Raw genomic sequence first — 17,129 nt, 5'->3', positions numbered from 1 at the left:
TAAAATGGTCAGTTATGACCAAGATGTTTTCCACACCACCAGAGCATGGCTCAACAGTGAGATAATCCATGCAGACTAGTTCCATTGGCCTAGTTGTTTTAATTGAAACTAGTGGTGCAGTCTGTGATGTGTCGCCTTTCCGACAAATGCATCTTTGACATCGGCCAATATGCTTCTGGACATCACTACACATTCTCGGCCAATAGAACCTTCGTCGCAAAACATCTAGAGACCGATCAATCCCAAGATGTCCATTCTTATCGTGAGAGTACTCCATAGCTTTGAATCTAAAATGACTAGGAAGTACCAACTGATAAATATCCTGGCCGTTTTCTTGTCTTTTACGGTAGAGTACATCGTCTCGAATGGCCAGTCTCTTCTTTGTGCGCAGAAGGATGCGTGCATCCTTTTGACATAAACGAAGACCAATCTTTTGAGAAAGGTATGAGATAGTCTGAACTATCGACTGGTCTTTCTTTTGTTCTTCTGCCCAGTCAATAGAACTACTACTAAACAAGGTGGTGTACTCATTGTCACCTTCGTCACATGTTTCATCGTCCGTGTCTTCTAGGTCACTGCTTACTGCAAACAACGCAGCTTGAACTACATCAGCGTCAATAGATCTCTGTGGCCATTTGATACGGGATAAACCGTCAGCATCACGATTAGCAGTTCCAGGACGATAAACTATTTCAAAATTGAAGTCGGCAAGTGCTGCGACCCATCGTTGGCCAGTAGCATCAAGTTTTGCCGAGCTCAAGACATAGGTTAATGGGTTATTGTCTGAGAAGGCTGTGAAATGATGGCCATAGAGATAATCATAAAACTTTTTGGTCACCGCCCACTTGAGGGCTAGAAATTCAAGCTTATGAGCAGGGTAATTTTTCTCTGATTTTGTCAGACTTCTGCTCGCGTAAGCGATTACACGCTTGACTCTATCTTGCTCCTGGTATAATACCGCGCCAAGAGAATCACATGAGGCGTCAGTGTGAAGGATAAAGCTCTTGGAGTAATCTGCATACCCCAGAATAGGTGCACTTGTAACTAGCTGCTTCATTTTATCAAAAGCTAATTGGTGCTTCGATTCCCATGCGAGCTTCACAGGCCTTTTCTTCTCCGAAGCGTCCTTCAGGAGATTTTGCAAAGGTCTGGCTTCAGCTGAAAACTTGGGTATAAAGCGGCGATAAAACCCAACAAATCCAAGAAAACTGTGAAGTTCTTTAGATGTTTGCGGGACTGGCCAGTTTTCTACACAAGATACCTTTTCAGGGTCACATGCCACTCCTGATTCGGAAACCACGTGTCCTAAATACTTTAATTCCTTCTGCAGTAAGTTACATTTAGAGGGTTTCAATTTCAACCCAGCTGCATCTAGTTTGCTTAGAACAAGATCCAACTTATCGAGATGTTCTTTGAAAGTCCGGCTGAAGACGATAATGTCGTCTAGATACAATAGACAGGCGGTGAGATATGCATCACCCATGCATGTTTCCATACATCGCTGAAAAGTGGCAACTCCGTTTGTGACACCAAAGGGTAACCTGCGACATTCATAAAACCCTAAATTTCCTACAGTAAAAGCTGTTTTATGAATGTCTTCTTCCTGCATTTCGATTTGCCAGTAACCGGATTTTAAATCTAGGGAACTGAAATACTTTGAGCCGTGGAGAGCGTCAAGAGTTTCTTCAATCCGTGGTATGGCGTAGGCATCCTTCACTGTCCGTGCATTTAGCTTGCGATAGTCGATACAAAGGCGTAACGACCCATCCTTCTTTCTAACAAGAACACAATTAGAACTGAAGGAACTTTGAGAAGGACGAATAACGCCAAGCTCAAGCATTTCCAAAATTTCTTTCCGAACCTCTTCGACCATTGCAGGGGGAATGCGTCGGTGTCTATCTTTGAAAGGAGTGTCGTCTGTGAGTTTGATTCGGTGTTTAATTATGTTTGTATGACCAAGATCAAGGTGGTGCTGTGATAGGACGTGCCTATATTTGTTTAAAACACGTGCTACCTGTGACCTTTGACAGTTATCAAACTCAGACGACATGCTATTGAGCATAATTTCCACTGGGTCAGAATCTGAGTCTAAATTGTTAGACGAATTCTGTGGGGTCGCGATGCTTGCCACATGTATAGAACAAATACTTGTGTGAGATGGAATCGTTACAGGCTTGCATGAGGAATTCCTGACAAGGACATGCACATCTTTGTGACCATCCACTGGCCGCAACCTCGTGAATGTTGGTGACACCTGAATACCGCCTGGGATACATGTACCGTTTTCCTCATATATTACGTCGCAGTACGTATCAAGGGAACGGCTCGGTCTACCAGGCAGCATTCTAATTTCACCAGGTTGTAACGTCGCCTCAGATATGGTATGAACTGAAGCTATGGGTCCATCTGCACTGGTGACATTCAAATGGTTTTGTATGGCATTCAAAGCCATATGCCACCCAGAGGGAATTGATGGAATATTCCGAGCCGGGACTAACTCTCTAAGGACATTCATCCCGACAAGTACAGGGACACGTGAATTGTAGCGAGTATCCGGCACAACAAGAAAGAGGGAAGGAAAAGTTTTAGCACAGAAATGCACTGTCAAGTCACATTCACAGACTCCACGGTACTTGATGTTGGAGCCATCAACCCCAACAACATGTAGAACAGAATGTAATGGGTCGATTTTTATACCTCTGTTCAAACAAAAACTTTCCGAGACACAAGATACCATGGAACCTGTATCTAACAGAGCCATTGCTTCGAAGCCATTGAGTGAAAGAAGAGTTTCATTGGCTTCTCCAATCAATCTCTGTTTAGGGCCTTGACATTGGAAAGAGCCTAATACCCGCCCCTTTGGTTTTGGCTCTGTGCGTTTAAAGGGCAGTCGCGTTGGCGGTGTCCTTCCTCACCACATCTAAAACACCGACATCTGACCCCTTGTCGCTGATGAGAAATTGGAGCTCTGGACCGAAAAGATGGAGCACGCAGATTACGAAGGGAGTCAGCAAGATTCTCAACCTTTTGCTCTAGCCGAGCAATTGCAGTTTTCTCTGGTGTCGCAACCTGTCCGGCTGCTAACACAACTGCCACATTTGATCTTGCTCTCACCTCCTCGACACGAGCTGCTACAAGGAGCTCTTCAAAAACGACACCAGCGTCGTATTTGAATTTGAGGGCATTTTTCACGGGTCCCTCTAACATTCCGTGAAAAAATCGAGACCTCAACATGTCCGCTCCACCTTCAGCAGTAATGAGAGGTGGCACTTTGCCTGACACCTGTGCCACCAAGGCCTGAAGCCTAACAGCCCAAGCTGTGACTGCTTCTTTCTCTACCTGCGACGCGATGGCAATCTTTTGCAAGAGATCGGAAGAAGGCAAAATATTACCATAAAGTCGATCAAGACTTTGAATGATCGCGTCGCAGGTCACTTCCTCCCCCATCTGAAGAATGAGGTCGGCCGGTAGCCCTTTTAGAGAGCGTCTCATGGCCGCCACAAGGATGCGTTCCGAGAACATATGAGAGCACTGGAGGTCTTTAACCTCCAGTTTCCATTGCAAAAAGGAACAATGAGAAGGGGAGCCGTCATCCCCGGAAAAGGTGGACAGTCGTGGAGCGTCAGCTCTAACGGCTGAGACATTGACAGGTTGCTCCGTTTTCTTTGTTTCCTGCACTGCATTGAGCAATTCCATTCTTTGCTCATTCGACAGAGCAGCGATGCCGTCGATCAAATTCTGAATCGACTCAGCCATATTACTAGAGCGTTGGAGATAGATAGACAGATAGATAGATAGATAGAGAGAGAGAGAGAGAGAGAGAGAGAGAGAGAGAGGGAGAGAGAGAGAGAGAGAGAGAGAGAGAGAGAGAGAGAGCGATAGAGAGAGGGGGGGGACAGGTAGTGAGACAGAGAGAGAGAGAGGGGGGGGGGGGGCGGTGGAGTTGTAAGCACTGCAAAAGTGATTAACAATATGTGATGAGTAAGTGACGGGGAAGAGGGAGTGGAGGGAGGTAGGAGGTGGATGAGGGGCGCGTAGAATGGTGAATGTCAGTACACAGTAAAATAAAATTAAGAAATGAACAGCCAAAAGGGGAGAAAATCGGAATGCGGAATTCCAACTAAGCCCCTAAACAAAGAAATGCATTTTCAAAAGTCACACTTCGTCTCTAACAAAAGAACAACTAAGTCCACTAAGTCCTGTCTGAAATTGATAGCAGGCAGGAGAAAAGGGGAGACAGAAGGGCTTGTTTCCGGATTTACTTGGAATCCAATACTTGAGATATCTGATAAAAGCAAAGAGAGGAGTTGTTGAATGTCTGACACCTAACCCAGTCAGCGAGTCTTAGTGTGCGCAATCAACCAGAAAGTATGACCTAACATTAACAACTGTCTTCCAAAAGAAGGAAAGATGGAAACGTATTATTATTTCCATTTACTTGGCGGTTACGTTCTACTGATCATAACATACAAAATGATAAGTGTTCTGAGCACTCATGCTGTGAGTGAAGTGCTTGACACACGCAAACATATGTTATCAATTTCATTGTACTGCCCACAGACCAGAAAGGTACAAGTCAAAATAAACATAAACAAAATCACTATAAAATTTGCGTGCATGGACAAAGTGTCAAGAACAAATAAATGGAGCTGTTATAAAATGAGCATAGTGAAAACATGTAACGGAAGAGAGAAAAAATACAAATTAAAAATTCATAATAATAAAAGCAAACAAACGAGGTAAATATTCACGTGGAGAGGGACGAGGAGGTACTCGAGGTGGTGGGGGGGGGGGGGGGGGGGGGGGGGGGATGGAAATATAAGTAAATAATTTACACCAAATATGTCTCACCACTCGATTGATCAGACCGGGCAGCGAAACAAAAGGCAAAAGAAATGAAATACAATGACACGTTGAAACACACAACAAAAAATGAAAGGAAATATAAAATAAAATTATCAGGCCTGATGTAAAGAATGTTTCTAAACATAATATTTTCACTGTTTAGAGAAAATACGATTAACACCGCACATCAGATCATTCACTTCATTTCTTTGTCTCAGCGTGGGTTGTCATCACTGTTATCTAGGGTTGTCATCGGATGCCCTCTCTTGGTTGCTATGCAGCCAACATCGCTATCATCTATTGCACAGTCAAAGCGGTCCTTATTTTCACAGTGTCGGGCCTTCCCATACGCTGGGCGCCAATGTAATAATCTTGTTTTTGTGGTATCTTGTTATTTGGGTTGCAGGGGTACATACAATAATGAAGCCTCTTTGTAGTTTTCTTCAAGTTACGTGTAGTTTTTAATGAGGAAGGTGTAATATAGTCGATGGAGTAAATGAGAGAGATTTGATAGGGAGGATGTATGGAGTTGTTCTGAGAGGTTTGGTGGCGAGATATTTCTTGATAATGAGGTGTAGTTTTTGTTGTTGAGAATGAGATGTGTGTAGTTGCCAGTGCCGCTATTTTGGCAGGCAGCGTGGCAGGCTTCTTGAGGCTTGGGACGAATGAAGAGGGAGTGATAGAACAAAACAAGATCTTATTTTGCGCAAGAGATATGCTGAGTTTTTCTCTCGCGCAATGCTCAGGGTCGTGATTGGTTCTAAGGAAGGGGCGACACTGTCAAATAAAGAAACAGAAATAACACACTATTAAATCTTACTATCTAATAGTTTTATTTCAATTAGGATTGCCCTCAACGTGAGTCGGGAGGCGAATGACCAATGCATGTTATATAATGGAATAGAAAATGAAGATTGGCACTCAGCCCTCAACGTAAGTCGAGTGGCGATACGGCCAACATAAGTACGTAATAAAATGATAATTGAACGTAATAAAATAATATTCACAATGTAAAAATAGTGACATCGAAATAATAATAATAAGAAGAAGATTGGCACTCAGCCCTCAACGTGAGTCGAGTGGCGATGTGGCCAAAATTAGTAATATAATGATAATCGAATGTATCAATAAAACATGAATATTTACAAAGTAAGATAATGGCATCGAATATGCCAACATCATTAATAAAAGCATAAGATATAAATCACTACCAACAATCTCACAAGTTTGGTATAATTCGATGATGCAGGGCATCATCAGGACATTATACAACTATAACGATTAATGACCAAGAAAGCTTGACAGACAGACCGATAACTGAGCATACAGCTAGTCAGACAATAGGTACTTATGCCTATATGTGTATCAGGTGACAGGCATACAGATAGTTGAATAGATTATTAGGTAGATTGATATGTAGCCAACTGTAATCTCATACTAAGTAATTGAAAGGTAAATATATAAAGATGGGTACATATGTGCATAGGCAGACAGATATATAAGTATACAGATAGATAGGTCCGTAGGTCGGTCGGTTGATGGATGGATGGATAGATAGATAGATAGATAGATAGATAGATAGATAGATAGATAGATAGATAGATAGATAGATACAGAGAGATATAGATGGATAGATGGAAGGGATGTGACAGTGACAGGATAACTACATCAACAACATTAGAATAGGCCGATATTATTTACAAATCACCAATAATAAAGATCGTGGTAAGTTTGTAATCGTGATAAACAGATTATTACTAGCACTCATGTAATCAATTAATTAGACTAAGTATTTTCCTCATGACAGATACAAGTTATACAGGTACGTATTCGATTTACTGTCATTACACAAAGGCATTAACAATCCATGGAAATGATATGAAAAAAATAAGAAATCACGATGTCAATAATTAAAACAATAAATGCAACAGCAATAATAATAATAATAATAATAATAATAATAATAATAATAATAATAATAATAATAATAATAATAATAATAATAATAATAATAGTAATAATAATAATAATAATAATAATAATAATAATAATAATAATAATAATAATAATAATAATAAGAGTAATGCTTATGACAATGTTAATAATAAAAGTTCAACATACCTGTCAAATAAAGAATAGAAATAACACACTATTAAATCTTACTATCTAATAGTTTTATTTCAATTAGGATTGCCCTCAACGTGAGTCGGGAGGCGAATGACGTTGAAGCGAGGTGCGCCACTAGTTTTATCCTTTCTCCCCACGCAACCAAAATGTGCGTGGTATGTGCGACGGCGCGCAGCATACCGCAAGACGAATAGAAAGAGACCATAACAGAAAGTGCTATTAAAAAAATACAAGAAGTATGAAACCATCATACTACATATATATACATATATATATGTTTTTGTTTTTTTTATTTATCTTCAAAATATTTAGGACTTTTAAGATTATCAGTGATACCTTTTATCATTTTCTTCAAAGGTATATTTGCAGTAGATATAATGTAATGAATTGTAGCTAAATCATGTAATTGAAGGGAAAAAAACCCCCAACTTTTCAAGAGATATTACATCTAATCTACATAATATGATGTCTTGATTATATATTGAAGATTTTGTAAATTATACATGTTTTTTTCCAGCTTGCAACTGTGACCGTTGTGGGTCCCAATCATGTGAGAAATCCATTGGTATGTGTAATTGCAAGCCTAATGTGGAAGGACCCGAATGTGACAAATGCAGGGTAAAGATAATTTATGATGAAAGAGATTTTTTTTCACTCACCATCATTCATTTTTTTTAACAGTAAAATTGAGGACACACTGTTAATACAATTGATTGATTTTTGATCGAGGCGGCGATTTTGTGACAGTAACATAAATGGCTTTATGTTTTAATCATGACTTTGCTGGTTATGGTGTCAATTAATGAATAAGTTGCACCTCCATTTGTAGAATTGTGTTGTCGTAATAATATCAGTTGTGATATGTTTGAATCTTAACATCTATAATAAGACCAAACCTATACATTAAAATGGTTTCGGGGTGGAGTCTTCTGACTTCTCATGGTGGGCAGAGAGGTCCCCTTGCAGTTTCTTATATCCCAACCAAATTATTTAAAAAAAAAAATTTAGCTCTTAGTAATTTTATGATTAAATTTGAAATAAATTAAATTATGATTTCTTTCAAACAAACAATTCAGTTTCACAAGCATTGAATTCTACCAGTCGTTTTGTCTTTTTAAAACATTAGAAGTCTTTTAAAGAAAAAAAAAACAAGTCTCAAACCATTTGATCAAACCGAACTACTCACTTGAAATTCAAATTGCATTAATTTCAGGATTATATTATTACTATTTTGCCTTATTCAATGTGTCCTTGACCAGGCAAACACATGGGGCTTTGAGACGTGCATGGGATGTCGTGAGTGTCAATGTGGAATTGGGTCTGCATCCCAGCAGTGCGACCTATTGACTGGCACTTGTACTTGCCAACCTGGTGTAGAGGGAGAGAAGTGTGACCGCTGTAAAGCTGGACACTGGAACTATGGGCCCTCTGGATGTGAAGGTAAGCTTGTTTACTTAAGGAAAGAATAACTGGAAGAAATATACAAAACAGTTAATCTGTTTTCCATGTTTGTGAGTTTTATAACAATTCTTTCTGTCATTATCATCTTAATGGATAATACTGCATTTTGGCATTTCCTGAACTCTCTGTCTCTGTAGTCATACTGCAAAATTTCAAACAATTGATCCACGTTTAACATAAAATAGAATTGTTATAATTTCCTTTAAGTTTAAGTGCAATCCTCAATAATCATCATCATTGGATCATCATAGTCCATCATTTTAGTCTCCATTCATTCTTCATTTATTAATTGATTCTTTCAGCTTGTAATTGTCTCCATGACGGTGCTGTGGGCTGTGATCCCCAGACTGGTCGTTGTACCTGCTTACCTGGTGTCACTGGTGAATCATGTGACAGGTGTCTTCCAAGATGGGTGTTGGTGCCGACACAAGGATGTCAAGGTTATTTATTGAAATTCTTGTTCATCCACTCTTTAGATATGGATAAAAAGCGAAACATCCATTTTATATGTCTTGATAGGACACAAGCTTACACTCTTTACCTTAATGAGGTTTTTTTTTCCTTTTTTTCTTTTCTTATCTTTTTCTTTTTACAAAAGTCAATTTATGCAATCACGAGATTAATCAATTCTGGAATTTTTCTCAATCTAGTTTGCACTATATGATCAAGTATGATTATAATTATATCCATGACTTGAAAATTTTTAAGTGGAGCAAGAAATTCAAAGCTTTTTTGTTGTTCTGACATATAAATACAAAATCACAGAATGAAATTAATAGTTCTGAAAGTCACAGTGTTTTGTTTTTATTTTTATAATCTTGGTCTATTTTCTGGGATTGATTGTATTATAGTATTTTTTAAAATCAGAATTCATACAGACAGACATTTAGCTAATTGTAGAAATTATTATTATTAATACATATCTTGAACATTTTTTTTGAGGCAAAGATCATTATAAGATCAAATCCCTTTTTACAAATACAATTCAATTCAATTATTTCAGAATGTGATTACTGTATCCACCTTTTAATGGATGACCTGGACCATCTCAAGCAGAATGTATCAGTCATCAGTAGACAGTTGGGGAGAGGTGTCAGTTGGTATTGGGGCCTTTAACAAGTTGTCTTACTACAATGAAACTGTTGAGGAACTCAAGGTAAGATTGAGTTTTGGAGGAAAGGCATTTCATGTTTAAAGGGGTGTATATCAATTTTGCAATATTTTGTAATAAATTACATTTTAAAGAGATTTTAATCAGTTAATAAAATTGCATTTATAAGCATCTCTCCAGTCTTTTGCGATACTTTAAATATTTTACTATTTTTTTTTTTTTGCTCCTTGTAGGCAACATGAATTAAGACAAAGGATGGCGTATACAATATTTTTAGGCACCTGTACATTTTTTTTTATGGATACAAAGAACTTTACATCACATCACTAGGAATTGTCATTTTCCATCACCCGTATAATAATGTAGACCCTTTTCAAGGACAAAAGTCCATATGCCTGAACAGAATTTCAAATTGTGGACCCTATAAGGGTCAAACACGCTAGGCTTACTTGTATTACCTCTGCACCACAATTTCTTGATATACTTTTTTGTTTGGTTAAAAAAATATTTGAAGATTGATGGCTGGAGTTATGTTATTTCATCGAAGAATTGCACTGACAAACTAAAGAATTTTTTTGAAAATTTAATTTCAGCCTGATGTGGAAGCTTTGGGTAAGATTGACAATGACACCTTCCAGAATATGCTGGAACCAATAGCAGCTGACGTTGTACTTTTGGAAGACGATTGCAAGGAAAACTACACCAAGGTAAGCTGGAATTGCTTTAAAGGTCTCAGATGAATGTAAGATTAAGGACTGCTTTTTATTGACAAAATATAAAAGATTTCAAAGATATCTTAAATGGACAAGAGCTTTTATATATTGAAATTTGTGACAAATTTAGTTATGTTAATTAAATTATGTTGTTTTCATAAGATTTTATTTTCTGAAAATATCCATTATTAACATCTTAATTTTCGCTAATTTTCAGTCTCAAAATATGGCATTTGAAGCAAGTCAATTGCCTAATAAAGTACAAGAACTAGTAACTGAAGCTGCAGAAGTTGAAAAGTTGACGCAAGATCTCAATGTAATTGCTAAAGGTATGTATTTCCAGCCCATTTACTCATTTTAAAAACAAGTCATACCCTTTTATCACGTTTCTGGTGTGTGACAATGCTTGATCTGGCAGTATGTTTGCTTTTATTCTCACCCATGGTCATTGACAACTCTCTCATTATCCCTAGTTTGACTATCACATAATTCAAATTTTGTAACCAATTGTTGTCACTTCTCTTTTTATTTTGAATTTTTATAAATGTATTAAACAATATAGAATGGTTAAACTCCTCTTTTAAAGCATGCTGATTTTAATAACTACTTGAAATTTAACACCATGGATAAAAATCTGAGAAAACTAATTACGTACATTCCGTTATCTAGTTTATTGATAAATTTAAACAATCTTAAACACAGGGGTTCTGTCTCAGGAGTTATTGATTTCTTATTTGACCTTATCTCATGGACGATTTCTATCATTCAGAGACACATTGAGCTTGTACCCGATACAAGATCATTCCTTACATTATCCAATTGATGATTTCAGACAATCCGTGTTGTAGGAAGTTTATCTGTCTCAAAATTAATTTCATTTCTCCTTATTTCATTCATGATTTCATACAATCTGAGACACATGTCACGTAGAATTTGTCTCAGAAATGACATCCTATATCCTAATTTTAGTGATAATTTAAACAGGTCAGAGGCTCAGAAAATATTTCACTTGTAGACTAATCAAATTGCTTTTACAGTTATTTCAACACATATATGTCTGTTTGAGAAATGTCTTTTTGATATCACTTATTCTCCTGATTATTTCAGACACTTTGAAACATATTGAGTCTGTCCGTCTCCAAATCCTGGACACCAGCAAAATACGCAACATGGACTTTTTGATTTCTGAGGGCGAGAGAATAGCTGAAGAGATAGAGGCAAGAAATTTCAGTGGCCAGAATGATTCCTCAATGGAAGAGAAAATTGATGCTGACTTGGGTAAGAAAAGAAGGATTTTATTTTTATTTTTGTTTGTTTGTTTTTGTTTCTTGTTTCTTGTTCCTAGAATGAAATGTTATTTCCTGCCACATTAGTGAAGAATGAAAAAGCAGCAAAGGAAGCTGAAACACGTCAATTATTTCAAAACAAGAAAGGTTTTACCAAAGAGATTTCTCTTTAAAGTGAAGGCAATAATATCTCAAAATTGGTCAAATTCAGGGAACGCATTTTGAGGGACACCTCCCTTGTGTCATTTGGATCTATTACTTTAAAGTAGCAATGACTATCCCGCACAAATCTTTGGGCCTCTTTTTTGCTCACGAAGTGCCCAAATTCGCGATAAAATATGGGACAAAGCCGTTTGGTGTATGTTATTTTAAAAAATTAATTACGACGCTGTTTATCGATGAATATGACTGAAAGTTGGCACACAGATAGACAAAAGGTCATTTTAGATTATGTCAAGCCACAAAACTCGTACGATTACCAGAAGACCGTTAAAAATAGATTTTTACTCTTTGGAGTAAAATATTTCTAAAACTACCGGGCGTGTAGGTTTTGTCGCTGACAAGGTAATACATGAACATTTCTTCTTTTAGATTGTAAAATTTCATATGAATATGACGAGTACTTTTCCCGTATTTTTCAAAACACCATCCTAATTTGTTCTTCATTTGTAAAAGACAAAGCCATTTTGCCCCCCTACAGCCCGAATCACAAGTTCAAAATGATTTGGCACCAAACAGCGGCTGAGCGAGTCATGGCAAAGCGCTTTATGATTGGTTGACCTCGTTTTAAAGTTCATGACTAGTCAAAATGTCTGCGCGGTCTCACTGGTAGAGGGGTGTTTATCGTCTGCCATTGTGTTTGGGTTCAATAAACAGCTGATAATTTGACTGTTTAATTTACAAGAATTTAAGAAATTATAATGTTAAAAGTTTTCGATTGCAATTTGATCTACAATCTCAGCATGGGTTTAATTATTGTGTTCCAAGTCACGTTCTACCAGTAACCTTTGTCCCTTGTCCAATTTCTCTTTTCCTTCTATATTTCTTTGTTTACATACGCAATCTCTCTCTCTCTCTCTCTCTCTCTCTCTCTCTCTCTCTCTCTCTCTCTCTCTCTCTCTCTCTCTCTCTCTCTCTCTCTCTCTCTCTCTCTCTCTCTCTCTCTGTGTGTGTGTGTGTGTGTGTTTATATATAAGTTAGAACTCTTCTAATGTTTTCATCATATTCTCTATCAAATTTGCCATAAAATTGCTAAATTTCAATCTTTTAATCCACTTATTACGCAAGATACAGCCAAAGGTCGAAAAAAATGCTGAAAAAGCGTCCCATATTTTCGCGTTTTTTTCCTCTTTGCGGGTCATCCAAATAAATGACACCTTTGAAACTGCATAGCTTGTTTATTTATGAATGGATTTTCAAAATTTAAAAACATTTTTACTCAGTGGAGATAGGACTTTGATTTCAGACAAAAATTGTCCTCAAAAAGAGAAAAAAACATTTTTCATAGTCATTGCTACTTTAAAGGTGGCAGATGGCACGTAACAAAATAAAAAACAAAAACAAAGATAAGCAAGATCCATTTGGTGAAGTAAGCCTTTACATGTGTAACTTGAATTTTCTCTAACTCGATCACACAATAATATAACTAAAGACTTAAATGTTTTCAATAAGAGAGCAATAAAAGCAAAACTATTTGGGCTTCATAATCACTAATTGTGCTCTTTTAGTAAAAATCAGTTCAATTTCAAGTATTCTTGATAAAAACTGGGATAAATTATTGTTAGAAAAATCCCAGGCTTGGTATTAATGGATGGATTGATCTAAAGCTTACTGAGCATTAATTGTGTTCGAAGTTTTGATAAAGGTTTTAAACAAAAAATATTTCATATGAGGGGTCATTTCCAAATAAAATGGATCTTTAGAAACATTCAAATATTTAATGTATGCTCTGAGATCCTGAGTCAAACGATGAGATAATAAGCTCAATGCTCAAACAGTTCAAGTCATGCCCTTTGATGCATGGGAGGATTTTATCTTTATTTATGCATCAGGTTGTTAGTGGTTCTCAATCATGAGGTAGCTACTTTAGCTTAATGAAAATAATGATAATGATGATTATGACATCAGGTTGTTAGTGGTTCTCAATCATGAGGTAGCTACTTTAGCTTAATGAAAATAATGATAAAGATGATTATGAGGAGGAGGAGGGGGGGGGGGAAGAGGAAGGGGAGGATGACGATAGTGATGATAATATTAGTAATGATAAAAATGATAATGATGATGATGATGATGATATTAAAATGATTACATTAATATAATTATAAAAGCTATTTATAAAGCACAACTCCCTGCACAAGCAGGCATATGTGCTTTATAGACTTTGTGCAATCTAGTTGTATATTATTCTTTTCTTCCAGCCCTGGAAGATGTAAAGCAAATGAGGATGGATGTTGACAGCAACCTGAATCAAACGGCCAGCCTTAGAAAAGATATTGAAGACCTCAACTCTAGATTCAATGACTTGCAAAACTCCAGTCGTTATTCCTTGTCTGACACGGACAAGACCATGAACAATATACAAAGACTGAAAGCTGTACAGATGGAATCTCTTGGGGTATGTTATCCTGATGGTTTTTTTAAAAGGTTTAGAATGTTAGGGAGAGCTTTTGACTCACAAGCAAATGGTTACAAGTTTTAAACTTTACCAAAACCTGGTGAATAAACCACTCAACTCTATTGGTTCTGTGTAGACTTGTCACATATTCAGTATGTCAAGATTTTGTGGGGCCGAATTATCAAGTTTTTGTCTAGATTCGGACTTTAAAATCCAAATATGGAAGTGATTGACAAATTATTTCAATGAAAAATAGATATGTCTATTCATCATCTCTTATCAAAATGTTTTTAAGTGGTGATTTATATACATTAGGGTGGAAATCATATATTTTGGGTTGATTGGAAATCATATATTTTGGATTAATACAGGGTTTGTTTTGTTTTTTTTATTTTGGGATTTTTTTTTCATAAAATATACAGATTTTTCAGTTTGTTGCATGGCTCAAATAGGTGATAGATTAAATATTACTCAAATCTTTCTTTAAAAATTCAAGGCAGCATGGAAATTTAAGGGAAAATTGCTGAAAAATTAAAAACTAATTTGGTAGTGAAGATAATAAACACATCCGCTTACATACTTTTTATCTTCAATTAATGATTAGAAGTTTCCAGCCATGATGATTTGTGAAATATTTTGTGCTTTGGCCAAAATATGACTTCATAATATAAGATAACAATACTAAAAATTGATTTTGTTTCCTTTTTTTTAATTCAGAGAAGCTTAAAATCTCTTGAAGAAAAAACCAAAGAGACTGAGGACATGTTGAAGGCTGGCAATGAATTAATCATGGAAGCTGAGAAGATGTTGGAAGAAGCAGACAAATCAGTTCAGGTATTATCCAGTCTCTCATTTCAGCGCTTAGGGAATGTTGTAGAATATCATTGATATATTGTTTTGTGCGATTTTGTGTTGTTGTCGTGATGCAAAGTTTTTGTTTCAGCAATGTATTACATTAATGTATCACACACTTTGTTGTTTTGTTAACTTAAAAGTCCAATATTCAATTTAACGTTTACATGAAATGTTACCTTATTTTTAAAGATATTTTAAAATCTAATTATCACTAATTTTCTAAGGTGAAATTCTTGTATTTTAGAGCTTTACTGCAAGAATAATATACAAATACTCTTTGTAGTGTGAAATCTCTTTACTCTGAAATTTAGAGAAAATTTATCACTCATAAATGCACTTAGTAGTTTTCACAAGCTTTGCACCACATTTTCTAAACTGTTCTCCACAAGTATGTAATGTTTACATTTTTACTCATTCTCTCTGAAATTATGAGTTCATATCCGTTTATGTTTAAGAAATACATTTTCATTAATGTTTATAAGTTTTCTTTCTAATAACACATTATTTTTGTTTTTTATTATTATGTGTTAGAGAGGCCCAGACAACTCAATTGGTACTAACATGGAACAAAGTGAGTAGAGAAGTGCCAGAGGAAAATTGAGAATAAAAACTTTTGCGGTGATGGGGAGTCGAGCTCAATTAGGTGTGCATTTGCCTGACAAGCCAATTGCCCGATATTGATTCAAGGAGATTTTTTTTCTTCTGGCCCCCAGTCCATCCAGCGGTGATTTAGTAGTTGGATATTTTAGTTAGATCATGAGGAAAGTAATATGCAATAGATAGCAGCCTCCTATCCAAGAGGATAGCAAGCAATTTTTACTGTGTTAAAAAATATAGAAACCAGAATGATCTCCAGCTCCATGTATTAAATGGTTATGAGGGATTACTTATTTTAAACTTATCTATTGTTTCTTGTCCGTTTTGAAGGGAATTGAGATTGAGTCGTCACGCATGGACAATGCTAACTTTGAATTGGAGCGGCGTGTCAATGAAATCTATGACCAGATGGAGGATCTTATCAAACAGACCAATGACTCATGGATTCATGCTGCCAATCTAGCGCAATTAGCTGAGGATATAAATGAGTGAGTAAATATAATTGGGATTTTTCTTACTAGAGTACTGAATTGTTGTCACATACATTTCCAAGGTTGTTATGATAATGAAGGTTGAGAAGTTAAGAAGAATGGTTGTCAAAATTTTTTTATATAAGATTTTTAATAAAAACGTCTATTATACAATGTTTGTTTTTGTTTTTACATATTTAAAATCTAGGCTTATGATTAAAGTTAGCTTATCACGTATCTGTGGATCCCTTCTTTAAGGTATGTTCATTTTCACATTCCAGAAACATGAAGAAATTTCCTCCAGTTAATTTTTGAATACAAAAATAAAAAAATAAAAAATGGCATGCCTAATTTGTGCCTATTGATAGAAGGAGTATAGGAAATTTCATTTATCTTTCATGTTATTTCTCATTGAGCGTAAGGGTTTAATCATACTCCATGATTTGATTTTGCAGAATGTATGAAAGTACAAGAAACATCTCGGAAAATGCTGTTACAGCAGGACAAGCCTACCGCAACATTCTCAGTGCTGTTTCAGAGGCCAGTAACAGTTCCTTGCAAGCTCTGATAGATGCAGAGGCAGCTTTGAATGAGGTATAGAACAGTAATCAGACTACAATGTCTTATGCAGTTCTTTGATGTAGAAGAATTCTGGTTCTCACATGACCAAATTATATCAGATTTTAAAAAGAAATGAATATGAAAGCATTATTGTTTACAGTTAAACATTGATTCATGTAGTACAGATCCAACGAGTGCTCTGATAAAAGGAATTATAAGATAATTCCTATTTTCGTTTTCGTTCACTTTCCATTCACTTTTCTTTCTGTTACTTAACCTGTTAGTGAGACATCATATTAAATATTGATACTTGCAGTCTATGGGTATTGAGAGAAATGTAACAGAATCTGTTCAGATGAGCGAGGATCTTTTACAAGAGGCTGAAGATGTGCTTGAGACTGCCAAAACAGGTATGTGTAGTTTTGAAATGAAATGAATGTGAACATGTTCTTTTGGAGTGGAAGCTTCAATTTAATTAACAAGGGCAGG

General features: G+C 36.3%; 1 protein-coding gene across 1 annotated transcript in view; it reads left to right on the top strand.

Moving 5' to 3' along the window:
* Nucleotides 1-8,738: 8,738 nt before the first annotated feature.
* LOC144958487 (uncharacterized) overlaps nt 8,739-17,129 on the top strand; it is a 9,308-nt gene continuing 917 nt past the window's right edge. The window contains exons 1-10 of the mRNA XM_078890511.1: nt 8,739-8,873; nt 9,437-9,589; nt 10,138-10,251; nt 10,475-10,586; nt 11,365-11,535; nt 13,961-14,157; nt 14,875-14,991; nt 15,940-16,097; nt 16,535-16,673; nt 16,957-17,050. Coding sequence (XP_078746637.1) covers nt 9,467-9,589; nt 10,138-10,251; nt 10,475-10,586; nt 11,365-11,535; nt 13,961-14,157; nt 14,875-14,991; nt 15,940-16,097; nt 16,535-16,673; nt 16,957-17,050 — 1,225 coding nt within the window. The 5' untranslated portion in view covers nt 8,739-8,873; nt 9,437-9,466. The remainder of the gene's footprint in view (nt 8,874-9,436; nt 9,590-10,137; nt 10,252-10,474; nt 10,587-11,364; nt 11,536-13,960; nt 14,158-14,874; nt 14,992-15,939; nt 16,098-16,534; nt 16,674-16,956; nt 17,051-17,129) is intronic.

Source organism: Berghia stephanieae, chromosome 1 (assembly GCF_034508935.2).
Source record: "Berghia stephanieae isolate SIO BIC M18660-M18661 chromosome 1, UCSD_Bste_1.3, whole genome shotgun sequence".
Classification (NCBI taxonomy): Eukaryota; Metazoa; Mollusca; class Gastropoda; order Nudibranchia; family Aeolidiidae; genus Berghia; species Berghia stephanieae.
Note: the sequence above shows the minus strand (reverse complement) of the source record. Positions and strands in the feature narration are given on the sequence as shown.